The sequence below is a fragment of the Aythya fuligula genome, chromosome 1 (genome assembly GCF_009819795.1).
Source record: "Aythya fuligula isolate bAytFul2 chromosome 1, bAytFul2.pri, whole genome shotgun sequence".
NCBI lineage: Eukaryota > Metazoa > Chordata > Aves > Anseriformes > Anatidae > Aythya > Aythya fuligula.
Window position 1 is genome coordinate 56,581,122 of NC_045559.1, and position 20,077 is coordinate 56,601,198.

At 42.2% G+C, this 20,077-nt stretch overlaps 2 protein-coding genes across 2 annotated transcripts in view; one reads left to right on the top strand and one right to left on the bottom strand.

Moving 5' to 3' along the window:
* Positions 1 to 20,077, top strand: part of SYN3 (synapsin III) — a 190,167-nt gene that overhangs the window by 54,257 nt on the left and 115,833 nt on the right. The window contains exons 5-6 of the mRNA XM_032208101.1: positions 5,954 to 6,110; positions 12,252 to 12,341. Of these exons, the coding sequence (XP_032063992.1) occupies positions 5,954 to 6,110; positions 12,252 to 12,341 (247 nt within the window). The remainder of the gene's footprint in view (positions 1 to 5,953; positions 6,111 to 12,251; positions 12,342 to 20,077) is intronic.
* TIMP3 (TIMP metallopeptidase inhibitor 3) overlaps positions 15,051 to 20,077 on the bottom strand; it is a 37,062-nt gene continuing 32,035 nt past the window's right edge. Inside the window, exon 5 of the mRNA XM_032208104.1 lies at positions 15,051 to 19,677. Coding sequence (XP_032063995.1) covers positions 19,480 to 19,677 — 198 coding nt within the window. The 3' untranslated portion in view covers positions 15,051 to 19,479. The remainder of the gene's footprint in view (positions 19,678 to 20,077) is intronic.

Genomic DNA, 20,077 nt, shown 5'->3' on the forward strand with positions numbered 1-20,077 from the left:
TCACATCTGGAGTACTGTGCCCAGCTGTGAGCTCCCCCAGTATAAAAAAGACATTGACAGACTGGAATGTGTTGAGTGAAAGGCCACCAGGATTATTGGTCAAATACTGGAACAAGTGCCCGGAGAGGCTAGGGGATCTTCATCCTTGGGAATACTCGAAATTTGGCTGAACAAGACCCCAATCAACATAACGTAATTTTGTAATTTGCCCTGCAATGAGAAGGGTGTTGTATCAAATGCTCTTCAGAGGCCCTCTCTGACCTAAATAACACTGTGACTTTATTTTATGTTCTTGGAAGGTATTCAGATCACCTTCTGTGAAATCTGGGGTGCACAAGTGTTTTGAAGGCAAGCTGCTGTTGGCAGGTGTGGTTGTTATTTCTTTGAGATATCATCAGGGTCCACATGCTTTTCCTTGTCAAGGTCAGTCAGTTTACAAGGAAAACACATAACAGACTTCAGAGACTGCCACAGTGCAGATCAGAGAGTGTATGACGGGATTTTATGGCTCATTGGTCTAGCGCCGAGAAGCAAATCAGAGCATCTTCCAAGGTGCCCTCATCTATATATAGAGGTACTGGTCCTACTGCAACCATGATTACCATGATTCCTGTTTCCTACTGCTTTTGCTACACCAATCTCCCTCACACCCTGTGGTATTTCCTCAGGTGTTTCTCTATTAGTGTCCAAAAGACCCCCTACTCCTCTCCCCCAGCCCAGTAAAGTCATGTTTTTCTCCATTCTATGTTGCTTTCTTGTTTCTCAAGAGCCAGCTCTGCCTGAGCTTACATTCATTATTTCTTTGAATAACCACAGCAAGGTTTACTTCTTTCTGTGGAAAACGACATGAGGTTTTGACTGAAAGAGATTTTTTTTTTCTTAGTAAATTACCCGTGTTAGCATGACATCCAACAAAACATGAAATCTAACATAATCGTAAGTGAAAATGTCATAGATTTCTTATTGCATTTCAGTAACTTAATAATAATACCATTAATGTACAGGTAAAGTTCAAAAAATAACTTCTTCCTATTTGTAAATGTCATTTTTGATTAGCCTTCAGACACCTGAGGCAGTGCATAGTTGGAGGGATTATTGTACTTCTCAGGTAGACGCAACCACTTATGGTTTGGACTTGTGCCTCAGAAACTTGCCTGAAGGCTCCATTAACTCCCAGTAATGCAAAGCTTGTTGTATCATATTGCATAATTCTGCGCTTTTCTTCCTCTCCATGGCATGCCAAGCAGATAGGAGAGGTTGTGGAAGCGAACTGCTTAGTCAAAAATGTGTTGTGCAGTTGGAAGTGTTTTCTGAGGAAAGGCTCCTTGAATAATGGAGAAATGGCAGGCCCTGAGGTGAAGATGTCCTTCTTCAGTGTCCGAGGAGGATCTTTTCCTATTGACATGAAGGGCCAAGTGCCTTTCAAGATGGGCAGTCTTTAAGAAAGAGAGCAGGACAGCCCATCTTCCTCCCATAGCACAGGCAAAAAGTGCTCTGAGCTCATCATGGTACTAAGGTATCTGAGTCAGCTGCAGGTGATTATACACAGTGGGAGATGGAAGGGATTATTAAAGGGTATTTTGACAACATAATCTATTCTTGTGTGTTCTTTCTTCATGCCCATGAAGCCGTTTGTGCTTCAGTGAGAACAGCTGAAGGGCCAGGAAGCAAGCCAGAGTCATGTCTATAATCAGAAATAAGAAACAGGAGATCTCTTTAAGGCATGAAACCTCCCAGCAGGAATTGCTGTCATCATCTCTTCTCCATCCATTCACAGTGGCCAGGGACCTGTTTTCCAGAGAGAAATGTTACTGATGATCTTTTCTGGGTTGATTCTCTTTTTATCATTAGAGAAGTTAGATATGGGGTCACCAGGATACCTACTGCTGCTCCTGGGTTGTTTAGCTTCCATAGCTAACATCAGCAATCTCTTAAATTGTTTTATATTCCCTCATTTCTGACAATACTGTTTCCAAAACTGCTAATGCTGTCACAGATTTAAGAGCAGATGGGTCCAATCTAAGAACTTCTGCGGTCAGATCTCTTCCTTCCTTTAAAATATTAGGTATTTGGATCCAGGCTTTATACTTAGGTTGGTGTCACATCCAGTTTTACCACTAAGAGAGAAAGAAACCTCAAAGTACATTGGAACAAGTTGAAAAAGAGCTTTTTAAATGCAAACAAGCATCCTGCATCAGAGTCCAGGCTCAGGACTGGGAGTACCAGCATCTTCCCTGCCAGACAGTTGTCATCACCCAGGGGTGGCTGACTCTGGTAATTGATGGCCAATATCAAGTTCCCAGGGTAGGCTGAGAAGCTGCTATGAGCTGTGGCTAGCTTCTGGGACAAGACGGCAACTACTGTAAAGGAAGAGCAAGCCATGGGCACCCATAGGGGCTGCTTCACCATGGGGTGGCCAATCCTGTCATGCACTACTTAGAGTATTGAAGGGCTTCTGCTGCTGTGGCTGTGCCATCTGCCAGAGCCTGTGGCCACGTGAGCTGCAAGGAATGTTCTTTTCCATTCCAGAGGAAAACACGATCTCACCAGTTATTTCAGTCTGAAAATTAAACTTTTCCAGTCTCCCAATTGTTATTGTTTTATTATTATCATTATTTTTAAGAAAGGATTCTTGTACCTTTTCACCACTCTGGGAATGAGTAACAGACATTTTAGTGGCCTTTATTTTGCTGGAAAGTGCTAGGAGCCAAACTAAAACCAAAAGTGCTAGGAGCAAATGAAAACAGAGCCCTCAAGGTCTGAGAAAGGGCTTCTGTAAAAGGGTGGTGGCCAAAGGTAGGCTCCAACTTTCTCCTGAAAGCTTCATCTATCCAGCTGTCACACTAAGGAAGATTTCTGACTTCAGATGGGTGTCTGTCATGCAGCCCAGGCACTGCACCAAGATGCAGAGCACAGCTCATAAGCAACATGTTTTAAATGTGTTCTACTTTCAGTTCCATTTACCTATGCCATCTCCCTGTCTATTATGTGTTTGAAGCCCACTAGGCTCCCTTGTATTCTTCCTGTGACCAAATCTATTTCTGTGAACTGTCTTTAGCAGGAGTCTAGATACAGTTTTATTCGGGACCATCCATGGTCATCTAAATGCTGGCTGGACAGATCCATGGAATATGATGGGCTCATGCTCCTGCCATTGCACTCCTAGTCCTGCCAGACTGGGGTGCTTAGGACCTGAGCTGCTGAGTTTGGCTCACCCAATGGCTTTGGCAGTGGTGTTTCAACTGTGGGACTTCTGCCGAACCTGTCTCTCTGCCAAGGTTTTGAACTCTCTTTCGTGTGAGATGCTATTGTGTTGTGTTAAACTAGGAAAAGAAAGCAGTTATACTACTGGTTAACCCAAATCCAAGGCTTGCTATTTAAAGATTTACACTCCAAGAATAAGGGGTAGCTCGCAAAAGTAATCTTCCACCAAAAAAAAAAAGTATGAATCCTCTTGTGTGAAACAATTAAGCTCTTCTCTCTTCACTTCACTTGTAATCCCAGTTACTCAGCTTTCACACTGCCACTCCCACCATGATCATTCATGTTGCTTTTACTGTCTGCAACCTTTTCTAGCCCCTCGTCTCACATTTTGCCACTGGACTCAGCTTCTCCTTTACAGACGCCTCACAGAACCCAAGGCTCTCTGGCTGATGTTTATTTGCAGCTAGTCCCAGACCCTGCACTCCTCTGCCTTGTTCTCAGTATCCATGGGAACATCATCATTGTCCCACAGTGCAAAAGAGAGATTCAGTGACCACCTTCACTGTAGAGATTCACTCTTCATCTCCTGCGTGAGAGAGTGCCCTGCCTTCCTACATGATGCAGACTTTGAGAATAGGCTTTTCTACATTTATTCTGTATTCTTGTGTCCGTCTTCCAAGCTGAAAAACTCTTCCTTTGCCAGGATCTGAAAAGACAAGAGCTTTTTTTTCTAAACTTTTGGCTGTCAGAGCTAAAGCTGCAGAAGGCAGCTTCCCAGCCACTGCTTGTCCTCCCCCCAGCTGGCTACACTTACTCGCATGCCTCCTCCCCACCGCAGCACCACGAGCCCACCCTTGTGTCAGGGAGTTGCTAAAGGGCAAAACCAGCAGCTTCCTCAGGGGATACCAGAGCACTGGTCTCAACCATTAACTCTGAGGCCCCAGTAAGAGCTGTTCCTTAAGTCAGTCTGGGGGAAGACGAGCCATAAGAGAGATCAGTTCCTTCTTCATGTGCTCTGCAAGCAGTATGAAGGAGGAACGTGCCTGAAGCTCCTGACCCCCACAGGCCCCACAGCTGTTTAGTGAATCAGTGGAGACATGGAGTCCTGGTCATAGGAAGCTGATGAACCCTTCCTGAGGACCTAGGCCTGCCTCTGGGCTGCTTTCTACATGGCAAGTCCAGCAGAATGGAGGAGTTAAAGCTTTCCAAGATTTGCATTTATTTGCTGTTTCTCAGCAGGGGGTCACTGCTTGCTTCACCCCCATTGACACCAGGGAGGTCCATAAATCAGCCACACAGTGATAGCGCAGCCCTCCCGATGCTCATTATGCATCTCGCTGCTGGAGGAAAGCACCACCTTTGGTGCCAAGTACATTAGGGAACACGCCTGGGTTTAAAAATACTCCATGGGAGGGAATCACAACATTTCCAAACATTGGCGTCTTGCATCACAAAAGCAGAGCATGTGCCTCGCCATGTCTAGAGCAAGAACAAAAGCCCAAGGCCAACAAGCAAAATGAACAGCTCTAAAACAACAAAGCGGCTCTGGGTTCTGTATACAGTGTTTGTTGCCACAATCTGGCCCAGACTTACCATCTCCGATTTCCTTGCCAGAATGATGGAAATATAAATAGGGGCTATAAACCCAGCTCATATATCCGAAGGATTGAAATTATAGTCTCTTAGCAAGGAAAATGTTCGAGGGTAGTGAGGTAATGGGACCTGGTTACAGAGCTCATTTCTCTGAAAAAATTCAATACAGCATGGAAATTTTTCCAATGTCCTTGATGCAACCTTTGTTAAAGTATAAAGTAATCCCCCATTTCAGTGGAAAAGCCCCTTCTGTGCCTTCAAGAATGAACTGCTGAGCTCCATTTTGGAAACAGTTTCTTTCCAACTGCTGTTTCCAGAGATTTCTGAAGAGCTCCAAAGGCACAGCATCACCAAGGAATGAGATCTGGCTGTTTGCAAGCTAACCCGTCGCCTCTTGGCTTACCTAGAAAGGGCCTCACTTTTCTGTCAGTTTGCTGAGAGCTGCTGCTGTTGAACCATAGGAGTCCCGGCTCCAGTCTTGCTAAACAATATTCTGGAAGTCCATGCCATGAGTCACAGAGCTGGATGAGGGGCTCTGCTCGTTTGATTAATTACATTACCATGCCTGTCCTTTATTTGTTGACTCATAACCATAAAAGCCCGGGATGTGCTGCGTATGTAGTAAACTGATTAAAGGGGGAATGTATGTAAATGCATGGATGCGTACGATAGCTTTTTGAAATCCCTCATGATCTTCCCACCCACTGGGCATTGCTTCAATATCGAGTTCAATCGTCAGGAAACAAATTTGCTCCCTCATCTGCGTAGCACATTGCAATGAGCTTGCCAAATACAGCCAAGCTTTCTGAAAGAAAAGAGAATCCCCCCACCAGTGAATTTATGACCCTTGGCTCCCACGTGTGCCTTGTTCTTGTGCATGCCTCAGTGACATGGAAACTGTAGAAAATCTGTTTGGCCTCTTTCTACACTCTCATACTTGCAACTACGTTGGAATTTTCCTTCTTTTTTTTTTTTTAATGAATATGGTTTTTTGTTTGTTTTCTTACCTTCTAACGCAAGCAACACATGAGGAGAGGCCCAAAAAAGAGTAACGTGTTAATGAAAATAAAAGGAGAAAGGCGGAGAAGAAGCACAGAGAGGCTGGAAGTACTGCTGAGTGTGGAAAGTAAAATGTCACTTCCCATGTCTCTTCCAGGTCCTTCAAGCCTGATTTTGTCCTGATCCGGCAGCATGCCTACAGCATGGCGCTAGGAGAGGACTTCCGCAGCCTCATCATCGGCCTCCAGTATGGTGGCATCCACACCGTCAACTCCCTCTACTCTATCTACAACTTCTGCAGCAAGCCCTGGGTGGTAAGTGATGATCCAGCTCCACTGCATGCCAAAGCTGCAAAGCAGATATCTGGTACTGATAGAGCACCAAACTCAGCCTCCAGAGTTCTTTCATGGGAATTCACCTTTCTATGTTAAAACCACAGTCTAAACCACCTTAGCAATTCAGCTGGGAAATCTTGGGGGAAAAAACAAACAAACAAACAAACAAACAAAAACACCTATGAACATTGCTCCTTTATCAGCCTCTAGTAATCTCAAGGTGTTATTTCCTCTCACTGAATAGGATGTGTTTCACCTTTCCCAGTCTCTGTTGTGTCAAAAACAATAATACAGTGTAAGGGAGAATAGATGAATAGTAAGAGATTAATAATAGCAGATCAGTAGGCTATCTATGTCCTGACCAAAACACAGTAAGAAAAAACAACCTTAAATGAAATATTAACCTTCACTGTTTTAAAGGGTATCTGAACTACACTGCTAGGATCTTTCATTAGATAGATGCTTGTGGTAGCCAGCTGCCCCATCCTAAGACTATGATTATCCATTTCTTGCAGAAGTGCAATAGTTTGGGTATATCATTCTAACATATCTTGTGCTCTCTTCCTACTTCTTCTGAGTGGTACTTTCTTGCAAGAATATCAGCTGAAAAGACAGTCAAGAAAGGGAAAGAGATGGTCACTTCAACAACTAGGTCTAACAAAACAAAACAAAACAAAACAACAACAAAAAAAAAAGTAACTTAATATGGCAGAGATATTGGAAAGAGGCAGAAGAAAACAGGAAAATGTATAGAGTTTGTCAACAGTTCCAAAAGGAAGTGTAAGTTTATCATAAGGTGTTGGCCTGAAAGACTATACCTTGGAAACTCCTTGGGCTCCTGGGGAGCACAAGACGGTGTTTTGTGTGTTTTGCTTTTTTTTTTTTTTTTGCACTGGGAGCCTCCTTCACCTGTTCTTTAAATTTTGTCAAGTTCACCTTGTAATCTCAGAAAACATGAAAAAATATAGCATTGGCTTTTCTCAGCCCCGAATCTAAGTTTACAGTAACCCCCCATAACTGTTATGACCAACTCTAAGTCATTAGGATCTGAAGGAGCAGGACAGCCTGAGGAATGAGGCTGGCAGGAAGGAGTTAGATGTCAATACCTTTCTGGAGTCTACATCTGGGTCTCCAAGCAGTTTCATTGGAAAGCACCCTCACTGATCACTGACATTGCCAGAATGGAAAAATTCCACTGCATTGTTCTAGGTGCAAAGCAGGGAACAACAAGGTATATGGATCTGCCAAGGATAAAGCACTTTCCAATATATTTCCCCCTGGAATATTTAAGATATTTTTTTTAGGGATTCTCCCTATTCATTGCACAAATACAGATAGGGTCCTGTCTTCTCCAAAAACATTGCAGTGCAGCAATGCTCCGCATAACCCATATCCTCTCCTCCAGGAAAAAAAAAAATAAATAATCTAATTTTTCCATCACTCTACAGGTGGATGATACACATTTGCCCTCAGTTGTCATTTGAGTGATGAGGGTTGCTGGGAATGGAAAAGACAGGAAGAGAGGGATCAGTGGAAGGTTCAATACAACCCTTTGGCATTGTTTTCTACAGTTAGCCTGACACTCTACGAGAATGTTGACCCCAGTGACCAGACAAAAAGCCTCTGCACTTATGCTGGCTTTTGCTGAGGAAGACAGTCATGTGGTCTATTCCATCTGATTTGGGGTTTGAGTCTGTCAGGATTTAGCTGACAGTTTTCAACTCATGCCTTGTAATTATGCTTGTGATGGTGTGCAGGGACCTCAAGATATAACAGGCCTATTTTTAGGAGTCTAAAATAAACGAAAACAAACAAATTCAGCACACTGAGAAAAAAAAAAAAAGAGAGAGAGAGAAAAAAAAATAAAAATAAAGCAGGGCTGGCAAGGCAGTGTGGGATAAATTGGCTCTGCCGGTAACTCAGCTCTAGATATTCAGGGTCTGGTAATGCCATGCTTTTCTCATGGAAAATACAGCTGGCTCACACAACCGTCCCAGAGAAGTCAAGGAAACCACTTGCAAACACTTAGAACAGGTTTACAGAGTGCCTCCTTTTCCTATTACTCCCCAACAGACATCACCCCCAAAGACAAATGATTGTAATGCAATAAGTAATCTAAGACCTAAATGGGGTCTTAGCTGGCATTTGGCACTGCTGAAATTTTATCAGGTCAAAGTTAGCTCAGGTAGAGATTGTACTGGGGCATTTGAGGGCAGGAAGCCTCACTGGCAGGAGAATCAGAAGATTTTGTGATAACTGGGAAGTGAGAGAGAGGCACAGAGCATTTCAGTGCATGTTCCATTTTGATTGCAAAACAGGCATCTTGAAATAAGGCATCTGCTTAACAAAGATTATTGGAAACTTTTTGGACATACAAAATGGTTGAGATACATGAAGAAATGAAATCTCCTGGGAAAATGTGCTTTTCACTCTCCCTTTTTTTTTTTTTTTCCAAAAATGGTTCCATTTCATAGAAATGTTTATGATTTTGTGGAGGGGGATGGAAGGAAAACTGTTTTTCCTTGGCAATTTGCAATGATGTTTTCTCAGCAACTGTAATTACAATCAGCTGAGTTTGGGCTTGAGTTTACTCAAACATGCAGCTCCACTTTTTAATGACATTTGCCAGGTTTCCAGTACTACAAATTTCTCCAAAGGTTAAAATTTGCATTAAACACAAGCACAGTTTAAAATAGACATTTCTGAAAGAAAAATAGACATATTCAGGGGGATTTCACACACTGAGAAACATCTATGCAATCTACATTTTAAGATGGTCACAGAATTATTGAGAAATAATGCTACGAACATGCTAAACATAGTGCTTCAATCTTTTTTAAAAAAAGAAAATTTGTTGTAAAAGTCACAATACAAAATACAGTGGGAACAATGCTGAGAGTAGCACTCATATTACATGCAGAAACATCCTAACTGTAAGACAACTTTTGCACCTGTGAGACTGCAGACAATACAAAGTCTTAAAGACAGTCATATACATAGTTGAAGGAAACTGCCAGCTACACTCTTATGGACTGTCAAGAGATAGAGGCTCCCTGGTGACCTAGATAGACACTTTAAAACAGTACAAAAAGACTTGAGATGCTCTGAAAGGATCTTCTTTCTCTGGAAAGATTCCCTGCAACTCACTGCAACTCCTAGCAGCCAGGCAAGGCACTTCACTTGCTTACCTGTTCCAGGTGTCTCAAACCCAGATTGTGCAATGTTGCCTTGCCCTGTATCTTGCTCTGCAGTCTGGATGTGATCTCAGTAAAACCAGTGGAGCACAATTCTTGGTGTCAAGTAAGAATTGACACCAAAATGTGGAAGGAGCATTTATCTCTAGCTGAGGTGCTGACTGTAACATTCCTACCCATCTAAAATGCACTGGGAGTAGCAACTTGAGCTGTCAGGTATCCGAGAGGTTCCCGTAGCATTCAACGTGGGTGTCTCTTTGCCAATATCCTGTCCTTAATAACTGCCAAAAAGGAAAAAAAAAATACATATATACATATATATATATATATAAAGAAGGGAATTGACCCATAACCCAATTGACCATGGTAAATACCAAGGTCAGAATTTTTTTGCATTGGTTCAGTGAGGAGGCTGCCAGATGGCTGAAGCTCTCATCTGTCCATCTGAAATGCTTGCCATTTCAGCAACAAAGAGCTATGCACTTCAAAAGAAAGCCCAAGGTACAAGTTGGAATGCTGTGCCATTGTTCCAGTTACTTTGACTGAGCTGTTTTCCTAGAGTAACACAGATGTCACCCCAACGTTACAGTGTCCGTGGTTTTCCAAGGGCTGCATGCACACACAGCAAGGGACTTGTGCTGCCCTCAGCCTGGGTGTTTTTCTCCTCCTCCTTGTCTCTGTCTCATTCTGCTTAAATTTTGAGTCCTGTTTGCTCACTTTGCTAGTCAAAACAGGGCTTTGTTTTTCTTCTCTAGGATGTGCAGGACTAGCGCAAGTAGTTAAGAGAAGCAAGCTGTCCTCCTTCCGCAACATAAATACCCTTCTTGCCAACAATAATTATTCTACACAGGGAGTTTTTCTCTTATCTACTGATGCAAGTGAGGGGGTGGTGGTGTTAGTGAAGGGATATGCCAGCTCTTGATAATTCCTGGGTTTTCTTAAATGCCACATTTTGACCTACGAGATTAGCAACAGGATTCTTCACATTTGTTTGCAAATCTGCTGGCAGCTGCCCCTTCAGCATGTAGCCTGGGTCTGGCATACACCCTGCAGCCTTTTTTTTTTTTTTTTTTTTGCATGCTGGCTGCATTTTTTTTCACACATATATCACCCCTTAACCTCCCAAAGGGGTATTTCTTCTTACCCATCGAGTCAAGCTTCAATTTCTTGCACAGAAATGCTTTTGCTTAGACCAACCCAGGAAACAGGACAGGAGGCCTAACACAGATACTCAATGAAATCTCTTCTCAGTAGTTCTCACTTTATCTGCAGCGTAACCTTGAGGTTGCAGTGTGGTACATTCACTGGCTTCAGCCATTCCTCAGAAGTGCTCAGAGCATTTAAGATTATGCAGCCCATACTACTGGGACGTAGTATGGGCTGCATAATCTTTCCTTTCCCCAGATGTCCTCAGGTGATACAGGTGATACAGTCACCTGCAAGGTGACTGTATTCCTATGTTTAATGGGGAATTTGAAGGAAATTGTGATAAGGAGAAATCTGGCCAGTGAGACTTGGCCCAGACTGGAGGCCATTTGTTAATTTAACTCAATCTTACCAAGTTTCAGAGGACTTGGAAGCTTGATTCAGTTTCTAAATCATTTTTCAAATAAGGCATTAATGGGAAGTGAGTTCAGCCGTGTCTCCCAGCTCAGCAGGAGCCATGATTCTCACTGCTTTGGACCACTTTGTTTTCTCAACATTCACAAAAATAATTGAGCTGTATTATTCAGCTCTGTTTCCCCTTCTGCAAGACTGCTGGTCTTACCACTTCACCAGCAGCACTACTGGTTCTGCCTTGACCAATTATAACAGGGCTGTACCTCTTCAGAGAAGAAGGAGGATAGATAGATGTGTGATTGTGAAGAATCTAATGGAAAGTTTCTGTCATATACACCACCTCATACTCTCTTATTTATACTAACCCCCTTTTTGGTGCCTTTTTCTACTATGGTATCTCAGGGTATAAAATTTCTGTCTGAGACAGAGGTTTGGTTGTTTTTTGTTTTGTTTTGTTTTTTCCATCTGATCAATGAAAGGTTATATAGAGAGGCTGCAGGCAGTATGCAATAGTCTGAAAGTTCGCAGATGGCCAAAGTGGATCAGGAACTCACTATGCTACACTTCTGTTGGGGTTTTGGAACACAAACAGAAATCAAATCTCTCTCCTACCCTGGGGGGCTTTAGGTCTGTGTGGGCACAAGCCTGACTGATAAACACTTTGTAATAGCGGTGAAAATGGTGATGTTCATGCTGACAGGCTGGGGCAATGGCAACATGAAACACATCAATGGGCCATGAGGAACAGATGATCTCCCCTTTCTCCTGCCCTGCTTGGGTGGATGTTGGGAGACCCTCAGCTCATAATAAATACCAGTTATGATTGGCTTATGTTAAGCTTGTGCTGCCTTGGTCTAGCGCTCAAAGGAGGTTTTCCTCTAGTCACATTTCTCCCTTAGCAATTCTCCTTCCCTTCAGCACAATGAGTAAAGGTGCCTTGCTTTGCTTTGGCCATGGAACAAAGATGTAAGGGAGAGCTTGGGTTTCTTTTGTCTCTGCTTAAGAGTGGTGGCACTGATTTCCTGCCTGGTCACTCCTCTGAGCCCTATCCTCTGCTAAGACAGGCCTCCCACCCTTTCCCCAACCACTTTGGAAAGTAAAGCCTATTCATAGCAGATCTGTAACTAAACCCAAACTGATCCTCTTCTGGCTCTTGAACCCCTCCTCTTACTCCAAGGTTTGTGTATACTGTTCAGCTTGGCCCTGGATAATTACAGCGAGTACTTTATTTATTTGGTCCTCTCAGTTCTCTCACCTCCTTCACCAGTATCAGAATGTTTTGCAAGATCTTACCTGTTACACAATAAGCCACTGACATCTACTGTGTCTTGTTTTTGTTTTTTTGTCCCCTTCTATCTGCCCCAAGTTTTCTCAGCTCATTAAAATCTTCAACTCACTGGGTCCTGAGAAATTCCCCCTCGTGGAGCAAACTTTCTTCCCAAGCCATAAGCAGATGGTGAGTACCTGTGCTTTCTTCTGACTCTAGCATGGGTGGGGGAGAAGCAATGAACGTGAGTTGTTTATGAAACACTGAAGATTTGGGACATGGACAAAAAGAGATGTTTGTTTCACAACATCAGTTTGCTTGGCCTGTCATGTCATTGCCATCCATGAAATGTTTATCAGCCTGACTAGGTGCTCAAAGTAAATTGGACTTCTCAAAAGAATAACTTGTTTCAGCTTGTAATGTTTCCTTTGCCTGGTGGTTCTGGGGCTCTAGTCTTCCTGTCAACACCTAAATACCCAGTGTGCTGCGTGGCTACTGGAAACCATCCCAACCTCTTAGGGCAACTTCCAAAGAGGTATGCACAAGTGCCCACTGCATTTGGCTTTGGTTCTGGAGAACATGGCTGAGTGGCTTTATTTAAAATTGTTGATGTCTCGTTTCCTTTGGGTTACAAGGATGACTAGTTATTGGCGAATTTTTCCTCCTAACTTACATTGGTTTATTAGTGGCTCTTCTTAGCTGGCTGGTTTTCTGGAGACCCTCTGCGTGTGAACCATGACCCTATGTGCAAGGCACCAGGTGGCTGAGTTTATTTGCCTTTGATTGAGAACTCAAGTGGGGTTTACAGCCTGGAGGTTAAGGGTGTTGCAATGTCAAACTGGAGCTAGAAAAAATTCAAATCCCTCCATTCCCACAGCTTCCTTGCTACATTGTGGGCCAACTACAATGTATAATACGGTGTAGGTACCTGATGGCAGAAATTAGTGCCGAGTGGGAGCTTCAAAGTGCTTAAAGAAACCTCATTTAGATTCTTGTAAAAGATCACTCCGGTGCACTCTAGGTACCTGAATGCCTTGAAATGCCACTCCTTTATCTCTGTGTTCCAATTCTCTGTTCCCTGTAACTGTCTGAGGGGACAACAGCACTTCCATACCTCACAGGCACATCGTGAAGGTAAGTACACTCATATTGCGAAACACTCAAGTAAAGCGGTGGTAAGAGCTGTATTATCAACTAATACCAATTTGAAAAAAAAAAAAATAAAAAATGGATGGCCCTTATATATTGAGCAAGAGTTGGTTATAGATTTTTTAAGAAAAAGTAGTTCTTAAATCTTGTTGCATTTAATCACCACTGATTTATAAAGAGGGATTTGTGATATGAGTAATGCTTCAGGACAGTTTTGACTTTGGCTGACTATCACTTCAGGAATGGTATTTTTGGAAGATTTGATTAGGCTTTTCATTACAAATATGTTACTTGGCAATTTAGCATTATTTTTATTTCTGGAAATCTGACTCCTCCGCATGTAAACACATTTGTTACTGGTATAGTAGTTTGGTTTAGCAAAGCACTGATCTTAATTTCATGTATTTGTCATCTTTATAACTTATCACCTACTTGCAGATGCTATTGCTTACTTCCTAAAGAATACAGGAACCTTTTTAAACTGCAGATAATCTCATCTGAACACACACTATTGTTGACATGCAAGCTTAAGTAATCTGATTTAAATCAGTCACTTTCCAAACATTTACACAGGCAACAATCCACTTGGGCAAATTAAGGCCTGCCCTTCCCAGGTGGGGGGTCTGCCCTTCTCTTCTGCCTGGAGCAAAAGAAATGAGTCTGTGTAACTTCCTAAGATCTTTCTAGATGCATCTTACAGTATCCTGGGCTGACAGGATGAGTATAAGGGGCTGAGAGAGTAAATGCTTATGCCAAGCAAGCTGTGTTGCAGCCATTACTCCATCAAATGCTTGTGAAACTTGCCCACTCTGCATCAGCTTCTCAATGTATCAGGAATTATAATTATATCCCTTCCCCAGTCTTTTCTTTCCTTTCCTGGAGGTTTTTTTTTTTTTTTTTTCCAAGCTATTCCAGTTAGCACTGGCACTTTGGTGGCTGACCCCCCCGGAAGTGCTACAAACTAGAGTTATGGTGTTTCTTCTTTGCAGTGTGACACATTTCAAGCAATGAAACTCTCACATAAGAGACCCTCATCCCTCTATGTCTAAAACTTTCCAAAGCTTACTTTCCAAACTTCTGGATGAAACACAGAACAGACACAGAAGTCTGTTTCATTCTTTCCTCCTTGTGGAGAACGGTGATTTTCCTAAAGTAAAAGTGACATGAAGGAAATTTCTAACAGCTGTTTTGGAGGCCCTATTTGTGAGCATTTTAATTTAGTTGAAAATGCTTTCTCTGAAGCTTCCTTCTCATTTCAACGGGGCATTTTTACCCTGACATTTCACAGCAGAAAAGATCTGAATGATGAATCTCCATTTTCTTTGCTATGGGCATGTACCTTTTGACCATTCCCCCTGTTTACTAGAAATAAAAGCAAATTTGGCAACTGTTCGTCTAAGGCCCTACTGATGCTTCTACATGACTTACCCATAATGACTGCCTTGCTCCGTAGTGACCCCCTATGGCCAATTAACAAGTGGGATATGTTAACTTCAAAAAGGACTTTTCACCTCTCCAGGGCTTATGACCCCAATAACAAGTCTTCAAGTGATCAAACTCTTAGAAAGAGGGAGGGACTACTGGATGTCGTCTTTGCCAAAGAGCCATAATGGCCAGAGGTGGAACGTCTGCTTTGGGCACAATAAATGGTATCAAGAAAGGGGAGGAAATGAATAAATCCACTTGCAAATCCATTTGTGTACATTTGAAGTGGACAGAAACTAACATAAGTGAAGCAGAGACAGAGTGTCTGTGATAGAAATAAAACCACTTTACTGTTTAGAATAAAAGGACACTATAAAAAGTGAACATTATGCAACATTACCTTAAAAGACAATATACATTCACTGAATATAAAATTTATAAATAACATGGAGGAAAACTGTAAACAGTGCTAGAAAATTTAGCAACAAATACATTCCTTCTGGACAAGATTTTTCACGCAGGTTTGGTTCCTTCCCCAAATTTCCATGACTATCAGGAACAGCAGAGTGGCTCTATGAAGGAAAGACTTTGTCAGAAAGAATGAGAAACCAGTAAAGGCAAAGCAGCAGCATTTAGTGGGTTGTTAAGCTTTTTGTGAAGACTGGTAGCTCCAAAATATACTTATTCAAAAAAAAAAAAAAAAAAAAAAAAAATTTTTGCAAAAATTTTGCCCTGCCCTTCCTTCTAAGCTAGAAAAGATATTATAAATATTTTTTTTTTCAAATACATCTGAAAGAATGGAGATTTGTTCCCATTGAGGCTTTTACTTCAAGAGTCTGTACTGTGAAAAACACCAGAGTGTTTGCCATCAATCACCCTGAGGTAGCACTTTGCTCCAGCCAGTATGAATGGTTGCTGGTGATACGTTTAGGTTTTCAAACAGTCCTATCTAAAGGATCTTGCAGCTTTTCAAAACAGGAGTTTTGGCCTAAAATTGTGGTTTTGTTGCATGAAAGGGAGGGGGAAGCCTCCCACAGAGGGGGGAGCACTATGTCTCAGCAATTCCAGGAGAACTTTATTCAATGTACTCCAAGCACAGATCTCCTCCTGCTCTCTACCATTTTGGAAAAGGAAAATTGAATCCTATCATTCCCAGCCTTTATAGTGATTCTAAAAGGGAAAGCACTCTCAAGCAAATAAGCAAATTGTCTATAAATAAGAAAACAAAAGGCAACAGCCAGAAATGACCTATGCCCTTTAAAAATTACTTATTATAATGCTGATGTACGTGAAGTATGGGGGGGGGAAAAAAGCCTCATCTTGTACATGCCCAAAGGACATGTTCACATGAGATGTGCCATTGACAGTTCCCTCTACCCTTTGGTTTCAGGGTGAAGTGAGAAGCATGGGAGAGGTGATGTGTGCTGCTGCAAGCCATTTTATGTTCCAGAGCCTAATATTTTGGGGAGAGTGTCATACCTGCCTCCTCACATCCCCATCCCTGGCATGCCCACATCCTGCATGGCCTGTTCTAATGAGGGAGAGTTTTGTCCATTGGCAAGCAGAAGTGACTTAGCAGGACAGGAGAAAGGAGAGAGTAGAAAGAAAAGGAAGAAGTCTTTGAGTCTGATTTAGAGCCTTTCCAATCCATCTAATGGCTCCCTCCTGCTTCAAGGGAACCTTCGGTCAGGTTCTTAATGCACGCACAAGCTAAAATTTAGCCCAAGAAATACATGTCCCTGATAGCATGCACAGAAACATAATTAAGAAGCTTCCCAAAAGAAATGTATTTTTACTGGATTCTTCCCCCTCCTTTTGGCTCCACATTTTTAAAAGCCTTAAGAACTGTTTCTTTACACAGCAAGGGAAGAGATTTGGTACCAAATCCCCACCCTTGCTGGTCTAGCCATCTGCATCTCAGAAATATTTTACCGTCTACAATATAAAATGGGTATTCATTTCATTTTCTGGTAATGTGGTTGCTGTTTTGCTGTTTACAGAGCACATAGCTACATTATATCCTACTTCGGGACACAAGTCCTCATAGCATTAGAATGCAAATATTTTCACAATAATTTGAGTGCAATACTGTGATGTCTCAGCTAGCTAAATGAATCAGTGACAGGTAAAATATGCAGAGCTGCAATTAAATGAAAATTCAAATCAACACTTCACTGCATCGAGGGGCACTCTCACTTAGCCTCCGAAGCTGTGAAAAGTGGCTGCAGCTCAAAGAGACGTCCGCTTGGCAAAATCGCCTTGAGCTTGAGGAGGACCATCTCCAGCGATGCCGACTCCACACGATGCAGACAGTGAGGGTGGAACCATCACCGCTTGTGAGGCTGGCTCCACTCTGCCCTTGGTGACCCTCTGAGATTTTGTCAGCAGTGCACAGCTCAAACAGAGATTGCCCCCCTGCGTCCAAAGCCAAACCCCGTGTTCTGCCAAAAGGGGCAACATCCTTGACCCACCACGCGATCCTATGATGGGTGCTGTGAAGCGCCCTACTCTCCCTCTCATCTCCAACCTATAATTTAGGAGTAGTCACAGGGAAGAGGATTTTTGGAAAGTGTTCCAAGCCTGAATCACAGGAAAATCCAACAGACTTGCAGTGTGTTTTGTTCTGTATTGCCACTCAGAGCCGCTGGAAAAAAAAAAAAACACAGCAAACCTAGGCTCCTCCTACATTAACTCTTTGAAAATGCCCTTTAAAGCTCATCTTAAAAATGAAGCTACAAACTTTTTGCTGCGACAATTCATCTAGGGAATGGGACATTTCAAGGCATGTACATCTGCCAGAGCTCTGGTAGCACAGAAGGACCATAAAAATGCATCAGGACCCACCTCAGACACCCATTCCTTCCCATTTAGCAAAGAGGCCCCAAAAACTCCAGTAGTTGTGAAGGTCACTGACTATAAAATGCTGTTTTGCCCCAGGCTGGAATCACTGAAACACTTTTTCCTGCAGGTGGCAGCTCTGCTTTCTAAGTGGAATGAGTTGAAGATATATGGAAACTTAAGATAAATAATCATAATAATACAAAAATGAAGTTAAGCATAATCTCCCTGCCCAAGCCCTCCCCGTCCAAAACTCAGTCACCCATTTTGCCAGCACCCCTTCTTCACCATCATTAAAACTTAAAATACTTTTATTTGATAAGAAAAATTATATTATAGTTTTCTTAATAAAAAAAAAAAAGAACAAAAAAAACTTCTCCAGTCGACAGCAAAGCACAAGACAGTAAGGCTCCTCCTCCCACATCACTGCAGGACACAGTAATGAGCACATGCACAGAGCTATGCCTAACAGTGCCTAGAGGGGAAACAGCACTTGACACAGAAGGAATCCTCTGGGCAGCTGAAATTTTATGATCCCAGCCAGCACTTATTAGAAGACCACTTTTCCTTGCCTAGCCCCCACACACACTTCCTTCCACTATATAAACAAATGTGCCTAGTATAGCTGCAGGGGAGGAACCGTGGTGCTAGGGTACAGAGGAAACAATGACTGTAGCCACTACTGCAGATACACTGGAGCTTCAATATCTTAAAAACAACTCACTGACTCGGAATGTCAATATTTCTGTCTTTAAACACAATCAAACCATTCTTTTGTTTACAACACCAAAAAAGTCCACGTCCTGTCAAAAATAGCTTATGTCATTATGTGTATATACATCTTAGTTCAGCAAAACACTATTTTGGCAATAGAATTTTTTTTTTTATAGTAAGAGCTCTAGCAAGTCTCCCCTTTCCCTCTCTCATGTGATTGATTTACTGTTGGTATTTTCGTATCTGTTTAGTTTAAGGTGTTTACAAGCTGTTTTTCCTGTTGAAGCAAAGCTGCAAAGATCTCAGGGACCAATGCTGCTCAAAACAGGATGGCACAGCACTTCATCTGCTCTCCTGCAGATGGATTTACCTCCCTGCACGTAGGGGATGTGGCTTTTGTTTTTTAAACAATGGAAAGACGAAATGCTCTCTTCTTTGTTCTGGGGAAAGCCAGAACTATAAATGTGCTGTTACATTCACCCTGTGACTGAATTAGCTAGGACAACCAGTCAGCAATGCTTTTACCAGATGATGTGGTTGGACTCACCAGGTGAATTCTCCTACTGCTGGAGTCAATCACATTGCCAATCTCTCCCACAGAGGAGGATTTATTTTGGACATTATTTTTTCCAAGGTTGAGGCTGGGTTTCTTTTAGACTTGTTTCATTTGCCAATCTGATTAATGAAACCTGTTTTCCTTCAAATAGATTTGTCTACATATTTTCAGCACTTAGCGTATGAGAAGGGGGTGAGGGGAAGCCAGCGCATAGAAGAATACAGTGCCTAATTGGCATAGTTTTTAGATTTTTGTTTTCCTAAAAAAATAGAGATTATATTGCTACAGCTAATGATACATGTAAGAGAGCAAGAGCTCCATCTTTTTTTTTTTTTCTTCCATTTTTCCCTCTGGTGTGCAAAAGTAAGCTCCCAAATGTCATCTGATCAAAATGAGTGGTATCAAAAATGGAAAAGGTGATTACAACAAATTCAGTAAGGTAGCACAGACTTTTTTTCTTTCCTTTTTTTTTCTTTTTTCTTTTTTTTTTTCTTTTTTTTTTTTCCTTAAGTGTTCGAAGTGCTAAAATTTGCAAGAAAACAGGCACTAATTTCATTGTCATCATCATGATCTGGTAAGAGTTAGTGTCCAAAGGAAGATCAGCCACAAGTAAGGGAGAGGGGAGATAAGGAAGGGATAGCGTGCTCAGGGATCTGTGGCATTGATGATCGTTTTATCTGGAGGTGCCCATCCTCTATACCAGCTGCAGTAACCTTCTACCCTCTGGATGCAGGCATAGTGCTTCGCTTGATATCCTGAGTGGCCAAAGTTGGAGAGCATGTCTGTCCAAATGCATTCATTCTTGGAGGTGGCAAAGCAGGGCAAGTAGTAGCAGGGCCTGATCTGTAATTGTAAAGAGCAACCAGGTAAGGTGACATGAAACAACAACATTATATAAAAAGCCTTTTTACCAGAAATACGGGATTCAAAATTCCTCTCCCTAGAACCTTACTTACTAACTCAAAATTCAGCCTCGGTTTAGTAAGCACATAAGCATGTGCTTAACTTCACACATGCAGGTAACTCCAGAGTCAAAGGAGCTTCTCAGGTGAAGGAAAGTTGAGCTTATGTTTATGTTTTTGCAGGCCTGGGTCCATGAACAAAATCTTTGTGCCACTGCTAGGATGTGAGTTTTAACCTATCCAAATTGTTTGCACGGGAAAAAAAGCTGTCCACATCTTGCCAATACTTTGGTACCTGATTTAAGTCATCTGCAAATGATTGAAATTGCCTAGAAGGCTTC